The sequence below is a fragment of the Bombyx mandarina genome, chromosome 22, assembly GCF_030267445.1.
Source record: "Bombyx mandarina strain Sakado chromosome 22, ASM3026744v2".
Taxonomy (NCBI): domain Eukaryota; kingdom Metazoa; phylum Arthropoda; class Insecta; order Lepidoptera; family Bombycidae; genus Bombyx; species Bombyx mandarina.
The window spans coordinates 16,885,068-16,903,151 of NC_143228.1; the positions used below are offsets into that span (position 1 = coordinate 16,885,068).

Sequence of the window (18,084 nt, forward strand, 5' to 3'; positions counted from 1 at the left end):
TATTACACATTTAAACCTGAAGAAACACTAAATAGACAAAATAAAACAAATCACACAACTTCACTCCTCGCGTTCCCGCCAAAAAGTCCTGTGTACCCTCTGATAAAATAGTGTTACCTTCATAAAATGAAATAAAAATATGGAAATTAAAAAATATACGTAATTAGTATTCTAAATCTAACTTAGTGGTTACCTATGTAGATAGATCGTTTGGTACGTAGATCATTTTCAAAATTACCCTCAGCAAATCTGAGCAGCAAAAGCTGCAAATAAAAATGTGAAATTCCAATTCACTCGAGCTCTTTGCTAGCGCGCGCAGACGAGTTTGAACTTAAGTTAAATAAACTTTAAACTGAATTAATATACTTGTAATTATAACACAGAAAACAATCAGGTATTCTGTCGATCAAATAAAATGAAATGTCATCAAGAATGCATTAAAACAGCAATTGGGTCACAACCTAATTAGGTCGGTTGACACTGTCGAATCTCACGGTTGCAATCAGATTAATTCAACCACGGGGAAGTTAATGACGTGTGCGTAAGAGATGAATGTCTGATAATTCTTGTCGAGTAAGACGTAATGTTTCCGTTTTAGTTCACATTGTGATGATACTGAAATGGTGATCAAAGAAAGAACTTCAAAGATTAAAGCCCAAGACACGTCATTACGGATCCTCCCGATCCATTAACGGTGCTTTTAAGTACCACAGGTACCGGTCACCGTCCTCGTCGAACCTGTCGCTTGCGAAGAAGGGCTTGATGAGCGAATTAACCTATAGACACAGCCCACTAAGTTTCTGGCCGGATCTTCTCAGTGGGTCGCGTTTCCGATCCGATGTTAGATTCTGCGAAGCACTGTTCTTGCTAGGGCCAGTGTTAGCACCACTCCGGTTTGAGCCCCGTGAGCTCACCTACACGTTAGGGCGAAGCTGAAATAGCCTCTCAAGGCTATCGGCATAGGTAGGAGAAAAAAAAAGAGTAAAATCTTTATTCAAAAAGAGATGTCATTTTATCGAACTAAAATCGAACTCGGGGCAAACGGGCGACGGTTGTCCGTTATGACGAAATTCGCAGAGGTACCTTACTCGAAATGTTGAAAGTTGAACAGCGAGATGGAGTTGACAAAACTGTTTGTGTATTTGTGGTTGTTTGTATGAACTCGAAAGATCACAAAACTTACTTTCCTTCACAGCCTTCTTTTGTCCTACCAATTGAAAGATTTTTGTAAGTTTCCAATCTACAAAATACTGATGTTCTTGACGGATCCGAAGATTCTGTACCCCAAAACACGCACCCTTTATTCTTCTCAAATAATACGACCATTCTTATACAAGGTTAATATTTTATTCTCTTTACTAGAAATCGTTAATACGAAACAAAATTTAGGTAAACACTATTTTATCTTACCCGTTTTTCTGTTGACTGTGTGACTGTTGTACTCATAACATAGAGAAGCTATTTACCGGATTATCTTCAAGTGGTCTCTTTATATTTTATGATAAAGCTGCCCATTGGTGTATCATTAAAAGCAAAGCAAAATTTTGTCGACAAAAACTACGCATTTTCCTACACATAAATGGCACCGGTGTGAGATGTCGGCCTAAATAGCAGAACCCCCTGATCTACTCCGGTAACAACTTTACAGCAGGTAGACCGGGATTAGTTATCTGCGCCAAAATATATTTAAAAAAGAACTCAATTACTAACACTTTGAATTTTAGCCGAGAAAAGTGAACTTAGTAAAACTTTATATATCAACCTATAAAAGATCGGACGCCGTTCAGACTGTACCCCCAGGGCCATTGATTAAGACTTCTCATTGTGTAAGTACCTAATGGAATGCATTACTTACATTGTATCGTAAGTTATTTCTACAGGTGGCGATCTTTGGCACCAACGTGATTTCGTACAGAGGCTTGTAAAGCCACATTTTGCTTTGTCATTACCTCTGTCTGACATGAATATACGAGTAGAAATAGGCAGGATAGTGGTGGCTACGATAAGTACGGTACAATAACTTATATTGGTTTGGTTGCGATTGATCACGAGTTGATTTCGTTAAGGGTGACCTTAGACGTAAACGTGGTGAACTCTGTGCTTAGTGCGAGTTTTTTAACGTTCTCGATAGCGTAAAAGTTAACTCAAATTTGTATGCAGTTGGAACAGCGCCCCTAGCGGCAAACGTAGGCAAAGGTTTCAACTCCATACAAAGAGTTAACTTTTACGCTATCGAGAACGTTAAAAAACTCGCACTAAGCACACCGTTCTGAAATATATTAATGTGCTGAAGAAGCATAATGGGGATTTTTTACTGGTGGTAGGACCTCTTGTGAGTCCGCGCGGGTGGGTACCACCACCCTGCCTATTTCTGCCGTGAAGCAGTAATGCGTTTCGGTTTGAAGGGTGGGGCAGCTGTCGTTACTATACTTGAGACCTTAGAACTTGTATTTCAAGGTGGGTGGCGCATTTACGTTGTGGATGTCTATGGGCTCCAGTAACCACTTAACATCAGGTGGGCTGTGAGCTCGTCCACCCATCTAAGCAATAAAAAAATAAAAATAAAACTTGGAAATTGCAAGTTGTCAGTGACTCAGATTAATAATAGGTAAACACACGGAAAAGAGTTTGTTAACTAAAAAATAATAATAATATCATAATAATCGTACATGTACTGAGCTGAAGATTTTTCTTCATTCATATCGATCAATTGTTTTTGTAAAATATTGCTTTTACCTTTTTTCAATAAATCTATTACGGAACCACGCTCTGGTGAATGTAAAAATGATATTATGTACATATTTATGCCTTTTATCTGGCGCTTAATTCAATTACAAGCATTCAATCGCCCAGAAACGAACTCGTCAAAGCTCTTAAAGAATACAAACCTACCTGCCTAGTACTTTTATTAAATACTAGCGGTCCCGCAGTAGTCGAAATTCGACTATAATTAATTGAAACTGTAAGTTTGTACACTATTATGATTCTATTTTCAAAGCCTATTATACTTCTATAATCACAAATTTCGACAAGACTACACTATAGGAAAATATTAATAAAGACAACCAATATTTAATCTATTCTCAATTTGACCGCAGACGTCAAGAACAAAAGTTTGACAATAAATAAATAGTATGCATGCGTGTGTGCGTCAAATATGTACATGGTAGTGTGTGTAATGTTTTTTTATTGATTTAATGTATTTTTAGGCATAATTTAAAAAAATATTAACATTCTGCACTCCTTCTCTATATTCTCTATAAGTGTGGGAAATTTCATATTCCTCCGTCCGCGCAATTTTCGTAAAAAGGGATACAAGGTATTTGCTTCACGTATTAATATAGATATTATCTAATATAGATAACAAAAATATATTACGCTGCACTTTGACTCTCATTTTACGTTTGTCTCAGGAAAAATAATGATACCACATTACTTTTATATTTAGATGTTCTGCTGATTTCTATAGCTACGCAATTACATTATCCGGCTGTGGATCTCAGATCACTGGGCCCGCATGAGCTTCGTACATTTGTGCGGAACCGGCATTATACCTTCAGTAATCGAACCTGCAATAACTTTTTTTTCAAGTTTGTTTTTTAACTTTTTTTCTGTTTTTATTGCTTAGATGGGTGGACGAGCTCACAGCCCACCTGGTGTTAAATGGTTGTTGGAGCCCATAGACATCCACAACGTAAATGCGCCACCCACCTTGAGATATAAGTTCTAAGGTCTCAAGTATAGCTACAACGGTTGCCCCGCTCTTCAAACCGAAACGTATTACTGCTTCACGGCAGAAATAGGCAGGGTGGTGGTACCCACCCGCGCGGACTCACAAGAGGTCCTACCACCAGTAACTGACGTTATAACGACGAATAACAGCTGTCATATCCTTCAAACCGGTAACCATTAGTTTAATCATTAAGTATATGTAATAGGTAGTAGGAAATCGTATAGTTATTATTTTTAGCATTCTTGTTAGAATTATTCATATTTCTGCCGTGAAGCAGTAATGCGTTTCGGTTTGAATGGCGGGGCAGCCGTTGTACTGTAAAAAGTGAGACCTTACAACTCATGTCTCAAAGTGGGTGGCGGCATTTACGTTATGGATGTCTATGGGCTCCGGTAACCCCTTAATACCAGGTGGGCCGTGATCTCGTCCACCCATCTAAGCAGTAAAAAAATATTTGATTTTATTAAATGTTAGTTCTAATCGGAGCCGGTAGACTCGATCCTGACAAGGACACCGGGCATCAGTGGAGATTCTTGAGGCTATAACATTTAAAAACAAATGAATTCAAATTTACTAATGCCTTTTGCGTTGCACATTTTATTTACAATTTAAATTCAGCTAACACGCGGTGTTTTCAAGGTCTGTTGTGAGTTGCAACGCGGGACCGCCTACTATTAGCTTTCGCTTTGCGGGTTTGCAAATTGAAACTTGAACAATAAATATTCTTGGGTACGCAAATAAATTTTGCAACATTTTCGTCTCCATGAACGGTTTACTTACAACCTACAGTGACTTTGCTAGTAACATCTAACACGTCGCTCTGTAAATGTTGATTCATTTGCCAGTTCACGGAGATTTTTCATTTATTTTATCTATACTATGTAGGCAGCGGTTTGGCTCTGCCCCTGGCATTGCTGAAGTCCATGGGCGACGGTAACCACTCACCATCAGGTGGGCCGTACGCTCGTCTGCCTACAAGGGCAATAAAAAAATAAATAAAAAAATACTAATATTATAAAGCTGAAGAGTTTGTTTGTTTGAACGCGCTAATCTCAGGAACTACCAGTCCGATCTGAAAAATTATTTCAATGTTACCTAGCCCATTTATTGAGGAAGGCTATAGGCTATATACCATCACAGTAAGACCAACACAAGTGGAGCGCCAATAAAGAATGTTTCAAAATATTTTCACTTTTTACGTAAATGAAGTTGGGGTAAATTTTTACGTTATGCTAAAATAACTATTCCACGCGGACGGAATCGTGGGCAAAAGCTAGTAATGAAATAAAACAATAACCTAAACATTGATTTTGACTCGATATCGATTATTGTACTAAAATCGTTCTTACGATTATTTTCTGTTTCGATTTTGTGTATTGATTTATACGTAATAGCCACAATTATTCAAATGAGACACTTGAAAAAAACACAGCATTGGAATTTATAGGAGGCGCAAAATGAAGCCGCAGTCTTTTGAGTTTGCTTAGTTTTGTTTGCCTGGTTAATGTTTAGGGATTAGCGACGCTACTAATCACGCAGATGTCCAGCTTCGATTGCAAGTTGAAGTCAGCTTCTCTGCTAATTACATTCGGTTTCCGGGTTTCCGGTTCGATCAGTTCTCGTCACATTTATTTTTGGCATCCATAACATGGGAGAATATTTTATCTTCCGTCCGTTGAATGCGTAAAGTTAGTTATTTCATTAAATTAGACACAGGAATGATATTTTCATTTTTTACGTTCTGTTCTGATAAAATTATATACGGCTAATAATGAATACATTGCGCCAGTTGATTAGGAATCTTATCAGGGTACTTGTGGCTTGAGAGTTATATTTAATCATTTGTGGCATAACTTAATTAAGCATTATTTTTTTATTGTCTTTTGTAGGCAGACGAGATTTCGGACCACCTGATTTTAAGTGATAACCGTCGCTCATGGACGTTAACAATGCCAGAGGAACAGCGAAGTCGCTGCCTACCATAAATGTATTTATTTAGTATTTTTACAAATGGTTCTTTTTCCATGAAACTACCCAGGCTTCATTTGAAACTTATAATTCTTATACGGGGTGCTCTGTAAGTACTAAGTATCTCAGATTTAAGGTGTGCACAGGAAGTTAGAATAATCTATTTGCGGGCACATTTATTGTTTTAAAATATATATTTTTTAAAACGTAATCAAATTATTTAATATTGTAATCAAAGTTTCCCACTGTCAAAAATAATCTGCTCTTCATATTTTGTAATAGTAATCGGTATCGTTTTAAAATGTACTTGTCTATTTTATGGTTTTTAGAATTTAAAATATTGTCTATTGTTATGAAAAGATTCAGAGTTTATTCACTTAAGTTTTCCAATAAGGGATATACACAATACAAATGTGTATTTAATTTACAAGTTTTAAGCAAAGATCTAGTTCCAAATAGGTAATAAAAATTTACCTTTAGGAATTAGTGAAAATAAGAAAAAGTTATTAATATTATGTTGAAATTACAAAAAAAAATATTTTTACATACCTGTTCCAATTGCGAGTCTGCTCCACCGATACAAAGTTTTATAGGCGATAAAATATTATGCAAATAGTGCATATCTGATCTGCTATCAGCCTTTCACATATCGATAATAATATAATGATAAAACGCTTCAAAATGTTCTATTTTGTCAATGTGTTTTTCAGGTATCATTTTGAAAAAAGCCGTAGGTACCATTCAACTTTTTAAAACATATTTGGTAATATTTTTAATTTACACAAATGTTACGTTAAATGTAAAGTTAATTAATTTTAATTCTGAGACTCCTACATTGATTATATCATTAATGCGATTATACATCAGGATATATGGGTCCATGATCTGGTCATCTAGCCACTGCTAGTACCTACCATATTAATCCTACACGTATCAACGTCCTATTTTAAAAAAATATGCTAAATGGGTGGACGAGCTCACAGCCCACCTGGTGTTAAGTGGCTACTGAAGCCCATAGACATTTACAACGTAAATGCGCCACCCACCTTGAGATATAAGTTCTAAGGTCTCAGTATAGTTACAACGGCTGCCCCGCCCTTCAAACCGAAACGCATTACTGCTTCTCGGCAGAAATAGGCAGGGTGGTGGTACCCACCCGTGCGGACTCACAAGAGATCCTACCACCAGTAATTACGCAAATTATAATTTTTTGGGTTTAATTTTTATTACACGATGTTATTCCTTCACCTTGGAAGTCAATCGTGAAGATTTGTTGAGTACGTATTTCATTAGAAAAATGCTCTCATTTTAAAATCCTCTAAATTCCTCGCCAAGCGAATCGTAAAAAAATCCGTTCTTTCCGCAGAGAACAAACAAAAGACCATGAGATGACGTGGCGTTTCTGGCGACGGCGGCGTTTAGTGGTAGCGCTGTTGGCATTCTTCGGGTTCTTCAACGTTTACGCTCTTCGCGTGAACCTCTCAGTGGCCGTCGTGGCCATGACGGAACCGGTGGAAACGAAACTGGAAAATGGTACTATTGCTATGGTAAGCATTTTAAAGTCGCCATTTTGTAATTTAAATGCGGGTTTTTTTTTGTTAATTGCTTAGATGGATGGACGAGCTCACAGCCCACCTGGTGTTAAGTGGTCACTGGAGCCCATGGACATCTACAACGTAAATGCGCCACCCACCTTGAGTTCTAAGGTCACAGGTATAGTTACAACGGCTGCTCCACCCTTCAAACCGAAACGCATTACTGCTTCACGGCAGAAAAAAGCAGAGTGGTGGTACCTACCCGCGCGGACTCTCAAGAGATCCTACCACCAGTAAAAACTTTCTTTACCCTTACCCCACTATTAGCGTCATCATCATCCCAGCCTGTCCACAGCTGAACATAGGCCTATCCAACTGATATCCAGTGCGGCCGGTCCATTGTCACCTGCATACAACGCTACCCAGTGATTCTCACTAGTACTTTGGGCCGTCTGGTTGGTGGCCGTCGTACACTGCGCTTGCCAGTATGTTGTCTCCACTCGCGGATCTTTCTCCTCCATCGGCTGTCCGATCTTCGCGCTATTTGGCCTGCCCACTGCCACTTAAGCTTCCTAATCCTGTGGGCTATGTCAGCAACTTTGGTTCTTCTTTGGATCTCCTCCTGTATGATTCGGTCTCGTAGAGAAACACCAAGCATAGCCCTCTCCATAGCTCGCTGCGCGATACTAAGCTTCCTTAAGAGGTCCCTTTTGAAGAACCAATAACATACATTCATTTAATGACAATAAGATAATGCAGTTGATTTAGGTAGGAAGCGAGATTTGTACACATGACTTTGGATAAGTCCATCTGCGTCAGTGATTACTAATCATTTAGCGAGCCATATGTTCGTCTATCTACGAAGGCAGTAAAGCGATTGTAAATCTATATCTTTTTTTTTTTTATGATTGAAGGATTACTGGTGGCCCGGAGGCCTTTCCAGTTTCACCAGGACAGGTGGGCGAGCAAAGGCTCAGCCAGGAGGGGTGGGATTTGCTAACAGCTACCCGAGCGCCTCCGAAGGAGACCTAACAACTCAAGAGTAGCTGCTTCGCGAATGAATTTACTACCGGATCGGAATCGCGACCCGCTGAGAAGATCCGGCGAGAAACTCAGCGAGCTGATTCATGGGTTAGGTTGCACGGCGAACTCTTTGTCGAGTTCGACGAGTACGGTTACCGAGGTCCCTAAGCCTGCTCCTAGAGCTGAAGGCGTCTAGTGCGAAGGTTATTGGATCTGATGGATCCGTAAGGACGTGTCTAGGGCGTCGACGGTGAGTGGCTCCTGCATGATCAGGATTCGGGGAGTAGTCAGCGGCGGCTACGATAAGGCGATTATCATGACGCATAGCCTTATCGAAGTACCGTTCCGACGCTGACTTCATGTATTTCTGTATAGATTCGAGGCCCAGGTCGTCGTGTAGGTCAACGTTCCTCACGAACCACGGAGCTCCGACGGCTAACCTGCAAAAGCGGGATTGTAGAGATTGAAGGGTGTCTATGTGTGTGCGAGCCGCGTGAGCGAACACCACACTCGCGTAAGTCATGACGGGTCTTATGCAAGTTTTGTAAAGTGTCACCTTGTTCCGAAGGGACATTTTACTCCGCTTACAAATCATGGGGTAGAGTCTACCGAGAATAAACGCGGCACGGTCACGGACTAATTTTATATGCGGGCGGAATGTCATCGATGCATCCAGGGTAACGCCCAGGTACTTGACCTTCCTGGCCCAGGGTATGGATTGACTAAAGAGAGTAATCGGGGGTGTGAGATTCCTCCTCCTAATACGGGAGGAAATCCGTGTGGAGCTTCCCCTCTGAAAGAGCACCGCAGTACTTTTCGCTGGGTTGATGTCTATGCGCCATTTTCGGAACCACTGTCCTAGGGCTAGGGCTGCGCTCTGAAGCTTCTTCGCGATTAGGGACTTGTTTCTACTGGAATAGTAAACAGTCGTGTCGTCGGCAAATCAAGCTAAATGGGTCGGCGGCGACCGGGGAATATCGTTAACGAATAAGCTAAATAGGAGGGGTGAGAGGACAGAGCCTTGCGGGATTCCAGCTGTGAGAGGTCGTGGGGAGGAGCGGGTTCCCTCGACTCGATATCGAAAAGAGCGGTTCGACAAGAAGTCCCGTATGATGAGCACGAGACTATCCGGCACACCCATGTTGAATAGTTTGAAAATCAAACCGTTGTGCCAGACTTTGTCGAACGCTTTTGCGACGTCGAAGAAGAGAGCTCCCGTGTATAACGGTTTTGGTCGATTAAGCCCCACAAGAATGTGCTCCGTGAAGCGGTGCACCTGTTGAACGCATGAGTGATTTGTACGGAATCCGAATTGTTCATCGATGAGAATGCCCTTGGATGAGACGAAGTCTCTGAGGCGTTTGTAGAGCAGACGCTCATACAGTTTGCCTAGAGACATGAGGAGGTTGATCGGGCGGTAGCTCGTCGGATGATTTTTTGGTTTACCGGGTTTATGTATGCCGATAACGTCCGCTTCTTTCCACACCGCGGGAAAGATACAGTTCGTCATAGCGGCATTGAAAATAGATGCCAACATCACGATGAGTTGGACGGGTAGAAGTTTAATAACGCGGTTGGATATACCGTCGGAACCGGGAGCCTTGCGAGGACGTAGATCTTTGATCAAGTCTTTAACTTCCATCGGGGTGACGGGTGGTAACGCATCAGAGGGTGGCAAGGAGGCTCTGCGTTCTACCTCACTGTCTACTAATTCTACATGAACAAGGTCCACGGATTGAGTGCTGGGCGTACACTGGGTTTGCAATGTATCGGCCAGCAGCTCTGCTTTTTCGTCATCATCGAACGCCGTGAGTCGGCCTAAGGGGCCTACGAGGGGGGGCATAGTTACTACCGTATCCGATTTGAGAGTACGAGCTAAGCGGTAGTAAGACCTTTGGGAGGGCGCGAGTCCTTCTAAGAAATCAGACCATCTGGCATCTCGGACTTCGGCGATGCGAGACTTTACGTCGCGTTGTAGGGCACGCATTCGAATACGATTTTCCGCGGTAGGATACCTGTCGTAGGCGCGTATCGAGGCGTTCTTAGCTCTAAGGAGTTCCCTAATATCGTCGGACAATTTGAAGCGGTGAAGGAAGTCCTCCGCTACAACTTGTTTCGATGACCTATCTAATGTCGAGGTGATGTGTGACGTTAAGATGTCTATGGCTTCAGCGGTATCCTGAGGAGACGGGGTAGAGTCCGGGCTAAACGGTAGCGATGGTGGATCAGATTCAGCCAGGCTGATGCCCAGCATGTGCCAATCCACCACAGTCCTCGTGACGGGAACGGAATCGGGAGCGCGACCGAGCTTCATAACGACGGGACGGTGGTCTGAATCTAACTCTGAAACTACTTCGATCGAATGTAAGCGCAGAGTTACGTTTTTTAATAACGCTATGTCGAGTATATCCGGGCGTGAGTTCCACCTGATGTGTTTACAATTTAGGTCGCCCGCCAGAATGACAGAGCTCCCCATGCCGAGCAGCGCCTCGATATCACTGCTTAGAACGATCTTATCCGGTGGAAGATAAACGGACGCGATAACGATCGGCGCGTGTCCCGTCAGTGAGATTCGGCACACTGATGCTTCGATATTAGCGAGCGCGGGAGGATCGAGTGGGACGCAATGCAGGGCTCTTCTATAGTAAATGACGGTACCACCACCACGAGCAGAGAGCCTGTCGTTCCTGACCATGTTATAGTTCGCGATTTTAGGGTCACGGCGCGCGGGCTTAAGTAGGGTCTCCTGCACTAAAAAGATATCAATTTGATGGTCACGCAAAAAGTCAGAAACCTGATCACGCTGATTTGCGAGACCGTAAGCGTTAAAAAATCCTATCGTTACGGATAGGGGCTTTATTCTACAAATCTATATCTATATCTATACTAATATTATAAAGAGGAAAGATTTGTTTGTTTGTTTGTTTCGAATAGGCTCCGAAACTACTGGACCGATTTGAAAAATTGAACATATGAATAATGAACATAGGCTACTTTTTTTAATTTTTTTTTAATTTTTTTTTTTGGTTTCATGTGTGTTTTAATGTTTCCGAAGCGAAGCGAGGGCGGATCGCTAGTTTATTAATAATTTGTAGAATTTAATTTCAAATATTTGCATGAATAATCTAAAAATAGATCGAACTGAGCAGAAATGAAACAAACTGTAATAAAAGGGGAACGTTAAGATGTCCATAAATTGTTACAGCCATCGATTCCCCGTAAATTATGGATGGTATAAAATGAGACTTGAACAATTATTCAGTGTTCCATTGATGCTGTTAAGATTAATTTGTTCTGTACTTTAATCAATTATAATAGAACAATTTCTGAGGATTACCGTTTAGGAACACGTATTTTTAATTAATATATCAATGTATCTTTAAGTAAATATACTCTGAGATATGAAGAACCTCTTTACTGGTGGTAGGACCTCTTGTGAGTCCGCACGGGTAGGTACCACCACCCTGCCTATTTCTGCCGTGAAGCAGTAATGCATTTCGGTTTGAAAGGTGATGCAGCCGTTGTAACCATACTGAGACCTTAGAACTTATGTCTCAAGGTGGGTGGCGCATTTACGTTGCAGATGTCTATGGGCTCCAGTAACCACTTAACACCAGGTGGGCTGTGAGCTCGTCCACTCGTCTAAGCAATAAATAAATAAAACTAATTAAAAATATAATACTCTTACGATATCGTATATTTGATTTCTGACTTCGAGAATATACATATTACAATTTTCTTGGCTCACGAATGTTCACGTACGAATAAAGTGTCGATATTTGAATACTGTGTTAACTAATAAAATTAAAATAAAAACGTAAAAACCGTAAAGTAGATTACATTTTGTGTACGACTCACGGAGATTGAATAAAATACTGTAAGGTAATTGTTCTCCAAAATAAAGATTGTTTGGTATTTTTAAAGTATTTGTTTTTGTAAAATCGTATTTTTTAAAGTTGATATTGTTACAAATACAATTTTAATTCCTTCAAATAACCTCATAGTCTATTAGTTGGTTACTCGATTACTTAAACATCACAAAGTCAAGCCGAAGTCTCAATAGTGTATCTATAGCCTATCCTACAGACTAAAAACAAATATAAACAGATGACGAGGTGTCATGTGGCTAATGATATCAGCCAATAAAAGTATAATTACGACTTCGGAGCGATTATTATTCTGAAAAGAGTAAAACGCCTCAGAGAAATACGCAGAAGAAATTGCGCTGCGGAAAATGGATAGATCGATTCATGAATTCTGGATGGTAACCGCTTAACCAATTAGTTGACCCGCGAACTCTTTCACCCAAATAGTAACGCTAAAAAGGAGAAGTCGGAAACCAGGGTCGTATATATTGCTCGTCAGACAAATAAAGCTTCCTCCTGGCTGAGCCTTTGCTCGCCCACCTGTCCTGGTGAAACTGGAAAGGCCTTCGGGCCACCAGTAATATTTCAATCATAAAAAAAAAACAATTAAGTTATATCATATATGTAATTTCCAGATTCCAGAATTCGACTGGAGCACGCAAACGAAAGGTCTCGTCCTAAGTTCGTTTTTCTACGGATACCTAGTCACTCAGCTCCCCGGCGGCTGGCTCGCTGCTAAAATAGGAGGTAACAGGTTTGTTCCATCTATAACAATAATATAAATAACTAGATGTAACCGTCCGCTTCGCTGGACATTTAAAATTAACATTATTATTTATCACACCCAAAAAGATTCTCATCATTAACGCCCCCGCAACTGGTGTAGGGAGCCCAACGCTCATATAAATATTAGCCTATCTATTAAGTACATGTATTTTCTACATGGATACCAAGTTTCAAGTCAATCGGATGCATGGTTCAGTAGTTATAACGGAACATCCGTAAAAACCACTGTAGATTTATATATTAGTATAGATTACAATGATGTGTCCATTCTACATTATCACGATTCTATAAACGCATGTTTAAAATCATATTATTGTATTTTTCAAGATTTATGCCGCCAGCTTTTCTGCTGATTTACGGGAATTAAAAGGTGTTTACAATTCTCTTAGACTCCTCCTCCCCCGGTAATCCGGTCTAAGTTTACCAGTCTGCGTACCATTACCATACCATATACTATTAGGATCGAAGTCGTTATGGCCTAAAGGATAAGATGCCCGAGCCCAGCGCGCGGTGCGACCGTGCCTGTGCTTGAATCCTGCAGGAAGGCACCAATTTGTTAAGAAAGTATTTAACGCATGCTCACGAACGACTTCTATGATTTCCATGATGTGAAACACCAGGAATTGGACGAAGGTCGCCACCGTAGAATAGATGTTTTGCTTGTCTTTCGATAAGATCAAGTTTGTATTATTAACAACCTCCAATAGTGAAAAGTCACCTTAAACAGTATACGAAAATTCGACTGCAGCGTTGATGTCCACGGGCGACAATAATCCCTTACTAACAGGTTAATTGTTAACTCCCACTGAGTTTCTCGCCGGATCTTCTCAGTGGATCGCGATTCGGATCCGGTCGTACATTCTGCGAAACACTGCTCTTGCTAGGACTAGTGTTAAAAGTCCAACAAGGTTGAGCCGCGTGAGCTTGCTTACCAAACCGCGCATAGTTGGACTAGCCTAGACTAGGTACCAAAAATTAGGCAGGGAAAAAAAAATTAACTCTTACAGTGACGTTCAGGAATTTGAACGAAAATGGTGCATATTAAGAGGCTTAACTCCTGGCGCACGAAGCGCGTATGGTGCTAAACGCAACCAACGAAGTTTTTTGTAATCTTCTGAACTAAAGCGGCCTACACACGACCCTAAAATCGTGACCCACCTCGTGTATAGTAGTCGTAACCCGATTTTTATTGTTTACCCTAAACTCTAAAATCGCTTCGGGCGAGCTCACGATTTAGGGACGATTACCCCCACTACCGCTGTCCCGATATCGCCACTGATTTTAGGGTCGTGTGTAGGCCGCATAAACGTGCTACATTTTGTTTATCTGCAGGGTGTTCGCTATCGGCATCGGGACCACGTCGCTGCTAACGCTGTTCACGCCTCCGCTCGCTCACACCAGCACGGCGCTGCTGATCGCCGTCAGAGTTATCGAAGGATTCTTCGAGGTGAGACACTCATGTTACTCTCTATCTCTTTATTTAAGTTGGCCGGCAAAAGGACCCTCTTTATTGACTCTCTCTATCTCGACCCACTTGTGTCGTCGTGGCCTAAAGGATAAGACGTCCGGTGCATTCGTGTTGAGCGATGCACCGATGTTCGTATCCCAGGCGAATACCAATTTTTCTAATGAAATACGTACTCAACAAATGTTCACGATTGATTTCCACGGTGAAGGAATAACATCGTGTAATAAAAATCAAACCCGCAAAATTATAATTTGCGTAATTACTGGTGGTAGGAGCTCTTGTGAGTCCGCGCGGGTAGGTATCACCACCCTGCCTATTTCTGCCGTGAAGCAGTAATGCGTTTCGGTTTGAAGGGTGGGGCAGCCGTTGTAACTATACTTGAGACTTTAGAACCTTATATCTCAAAGTGGGTAGCGCATTTACGCTCCAGTAACCACTTAACACCAGGTGGGCTGTCAATTCGTCTACCCATCTAAACAATAAAATATATATATGATATGTGTGTATATGACGGTGACAGGGCGTGACGTACCCGTGCATCCACGCGGTGTGGGCGCGCTGGGCGCCGGGCGAGGAGCGCGCGCGGCTGGCCACGCTCGCCTTCAGCGGCAGCTACGCCGGCACCGTGGTGGCCATGCCGCTGTGCTCGCTGCTGGCGCACTACACGGGCTGGCCCGGCATCTTCTACGTCTTCGGTCAGTCCTTACCTAACTAGTCGAAGCCAATATACGAGTATTTATCACTAATCAGGCGCTACACGAAATATTTTTAATGTGTCACTTTTTATTACGTACTAGAAGACGACCGAGCTTTGATCGGTTTTTTTTTAAATATTGTGTTTTTTAGAAACTATATTTTAATACGAATTAGGTAGGTACATATTGATATTACATTATATTATTTGTTATTTTCTTTCAATAAAAAAAAAGTTTATGTTTAAGTTTATTAACGACTAGCGACCCGCCCTCGCTTCGCTTCGGAAACATTAAAACAAACATGAAACCAAAAAAAAAAATCAAAAAAAAATTAAAAAAAAGTAGCCTATGTTCATCAGGGACAATGTCGGCTTATAATGGAAAAAGAATTTTTCAAATCGGTCCAGTAGTTTCGGAGCCTATTCGAAACAAACAAACAAACAAATCTTTCCTCTTTATAATATTAGTATAGATATAGATAAAGTTGATTATTGAAAACACGAATAAAACAAAATTTTCTGAAAATAACGTTGAAAATTACGTTGTAGATGTCTATGGGCTCCGGTAACCACTTAACACCAGGTGGGCTGTGAGCTCGTACACCCACCTAAGCAATAAAAATAAAAAATAAAACTGTACTGTACTATATATAATTAAATAAGTATATTCTGCTATACTACATAAAACACTATAGTATAGCATAGTCTGAAAGCAGCTTTAAAATAGATAACATAGAAGGCATATTTTTGAAACTTGACTAATGACACCACTCGTTATCTTTACACGTCATAATAATATCAGAATGCATGATTTCATATGGGTGAATCAAAAATTTTATGAAACAATTAAATGTTAAGGTTTTTCGTGATCATCAAATAACTGTCATAAATTTGAACACTTCCTAAAATTCTCCGATAGTTTGATTAAAAATAAAGCTAAAAGTTTCTCCATTGAGCAACAAAACAGACAAGGTTTTATTTTTATTTTTTTTATTGCCCTTGTAGGCAGACGAGCATACGGCCCACCTGATGGTGAGTGGTTACCGTCACCCATGGACTTCAGCAATGCCAGGGGCAGAGCCAAGCCGCTGCCTACCGCTTAATACACTCCACAAGCCTCGTTTGAAGAAGGACATGTCATAGCGCTCGGGAAACACCGTGGAGGGGAGCTCATTCCATAGCCGGATGGTACGTGGCAAAAAAGATCTCTGGAAACGCACTGTGGATGACCGCAGTGGCTCCAGGTAGTATGGATGAACTCTACTCCGGTGGCGGGCGGTGCGATGGTAAAAACGAGATGCCGGTATAATATCGAACAATTCCTCAGAGCACTCCCCATGGAACATACGGTACAAAATACAGAGGGAACCGAAGTCCCTCCGCAGACCCAGATGCTCCAAACGATCCGTTTTAGGAATCTCCGAGGCGAAAGGCCTTAATCCATCATCTCAGCCTGTCGACTGCTGAACATAGGCCTCTCCAAGTGATCTTCAGTGCGGCCGGTCCGTTGCCGCCTGCATCCAACGTAACCCAGTGGTTCCTACCAGGTCGTCGGTCCATCTCGTACCCTTAATCCGCTATAAGACAATGATGTTTCAGGTATACTGGGATTGATTTGGACGACAGTGTGGTGGATAGTTGTGAAGGAGTCCCCAGAGAAGGACCCGAGGATTAGCGCCGCAGAACTCAAGTACATACAGGTCAGTGTCGGCGCACGAGCGCCATCTGCCTACCTAAAAAGACTTTAGTTGGAACGCGAGGACCGAACTTGTGTTGTATTTTATTTTCATAATTTAGTGCAAGTCTGACCAGATAACGGCCCGTATGTTTTTATGCGGCCCGCGACGTAGGTTTTAATCAGAAAAATATTTTAGATATAAATAGTTTGGATACATTTTAGAATTCTATGTCAAAATATATTATTAATATTTGGTATAATTTCTTAAAATCCTCTTTCTTGTAATATTCTTTTTGAACTGTAACTTCTTTAGAATCGTTGTGATTTCAAACTCGATGAAACGAAAAAATAAGTCCATAGAGACACAAACACATAAATGTATAGGATTCAGCCGGCGAGAGAATGAGATAGAACACATTAGACGTTCTCAATGTAGTGTTTTTAATACAAAGCCATCTATGAGATTTTTTAATACCAACGTGTGTATGAAACCTCTTGTAGTGAATTTTATTTAGGATTATACGTGAAGTTAAAATATCAATTCACAGAGGGCGCTACCTCATACTATAAAAGCTGATTTACAATTATATTTACTAATGACAAAATTTTACATATACTTTGACATTTAGGATAATTGTATTGTAATTTTTGAAGGTTTCACTTCTACCACGTATGAATTGCACACATATTTTTTGTTTTATCCTACCTATGCTAATAGTCTTGAGAGAGTATATCAGCGTTAGCTCGCGGGGCTCAAACCGGAGGTGTTGCTAACACTGGCCCTAGTAAGAGCAGTGCTTCGCAGAATCTACCGGCGAGAAACTCAGTGGGCTACATTCTCATGACATCATTTTGAAAGTGAAGCATCTTTTACTATTATTAGGGGAATTCCGGAAAGTATTTCGTTTTTGAATATATATCTTTCTGCGGCCCTCCGGCTTTTGTAGTAAAATCAATAAGCCCGCATAGGTATGTAGTTTAGACGGTCCTGATTAAGCATCTGTCGCGGTGCACAAATGTGGGGAAAATGAAACAAAGCCGTTGGACATGGCTTCTCTTACAAATGAACCATTAATACCACAGTAAATAACCACTATTTTGTTGAGATTCCATCCTGTCTCATCTCGTTTCATTAAACTTGATGCCAATTGATTAAAGTTTTATATAAATCAAATTAATCTTGTTTCGCTCAATATTATTGTTCATATAATAGAATAATGTACCTATCTATTTAATAATTTAAGGCTTTTATGAGCTCGACAGTAGCAACAATGACGTCGTAAAAAGCTAATTGCCACACTAAGAAAAAAGAAGAACAATAATGTCTTCAAAG

The 18,084-nt window shown here is 40.9% G+C and overlaps 1 protein-coding gene across 2 annotated transcripts in view; it reads left to right on the forward strand.

Annotated features, from left to right (window-relative positions):
• The window catches only part of MFS9 (major facilitator superfamily transporter 9), a 45,469-nt gene that overhangs the window by 21,249 nt on the left and 6,136 nt on the right, over positions 1-18,084 (forward strand). For both annotated transcript variants that reach the window (XM_028170539.2, XM_028170538.2), the window contains exons 2-6: positions 7,068-7,248; positions 12,761-12,879; positions 14,244-14,358; positions 14,900-15,074; positions 16,673-16,773. In XM_028170539.2, the coding sequence (XP_028026340.1) occupies positions 7,068-7,248; positions 12,761-12,879; positions 14,244-14,358; positions 14,900-15,074; positions 16,673-16,773 (691 nt within the window). The remainder of the gene's footprint in view (positions 1-7,067; positions 7,249-12,760; positions 12,880-14,243; positions 14,359-14,899; positions 15,075-16,672; positions 16,774-18,084) is intronic.